Source organism: Meleagris gallopavo, chromosome 2 (assembly GCF_000146605.3).
Source record: "Meleagris gallopavo isolate NT-WF06-2002-E0010 breed Aviagen turkey brand Nicholas breeding stock chromosome 2, Turkey_5.1, whole genome shotgun sequence".
Lineage (NCBI taxonomy): Eukaryota > Metazoa > Chordata > Aves > Galliformes > Phasianidae > Meleagris > Meleagris gallopavo.
The window spans coordinates 74,760,756-74,761,460 of NC_015012.2; the positions used below are offsets into that span (position 1 = coordinate 74,760,756).

The 705-nt window shown below is 49.9% G+C and overlaps 1 protein-coding gene across 1 annotated transcript in view; it reads right to left on the bottom strand.

Annotated features, from left to right (window-relative positions):
- Positions 1-2: 2 nt before the first annotated feature.
- Positions 3-705, bottom strand: part of PNRC1 (proline rich nuclear receptor coactivator 1) — a 1,372-nt gene continuing 669 nt past the window's right edge. Inside the window, exon 2 of the mRNA XM_010707637.3 lies at positions 3-535. Coding sequence (XP_010705939.2) covers positions 93-535 — 443 coding nt within the window. The 3' untranslated portion in view covers positions 3-92. The remainder of the gene's footprint in view (positions 536-705) is intronic.

Consider the following 705-nt stretch of genomic DNA (forward strand, 5'->3'; position numbering starts at 1 on the left):
TTAATTTTTTTTTTTAATTTTTTGTTTGCAACAAGGCATGTGTAAGTTTCCTGGATGGAGTTTGCTTCGCAGCTATTCAGAGAGCTTGGAAACTACACCTGAACTTTGAGGAGAGTTTTTAGATGGACTGCCATCAACTCCCTGTTTTGGTCAGACAGCTCAGCTGTGCCCCCCACCCAGTGGCTGGGGGGCTTTGGGAGGACACTGGGAGATGGTGGGTCACTGAATTTCGCCCCAGCATAATTTTCTTTTTGGTTCGCATCTGTGAGGGTGATGGGTTTCTTGGACTTGGCATTTCTGAAGTTCTCTGTGTTTTTAAGTGGCTTTTTCTCCTGCTTCTGAATGATTTCTGGCGGTACCGAATCTTGCCAAAAGTTCTCTATCTTTTTTGCCGAGGTGATCTTTGTCAGCGGCACATTACATTTATTCTTCTGCCTGTTAATCTTTGGTTGTTCACACAGATGTAAACCGTGAACGGGCTGGCCGTGGGGAGTGGCAGCCTTCTCTGTCTTTCCCATCTTGTTCTTCAAGAACTGAAGAGACAAAGAATTCGCGTCAGCACGATCCCTCTCTGGATTCCAGAGGCGCCCGTGCCAACGGACGCGGCGGCAACGAGCCGTCTCCCTCCAGGCTACCCCACGTCTTTACAACTCGTCCGTTACTAAGCGCGCTCCGGGACGCGGAACCGCCACAGCCCCCGAGGAC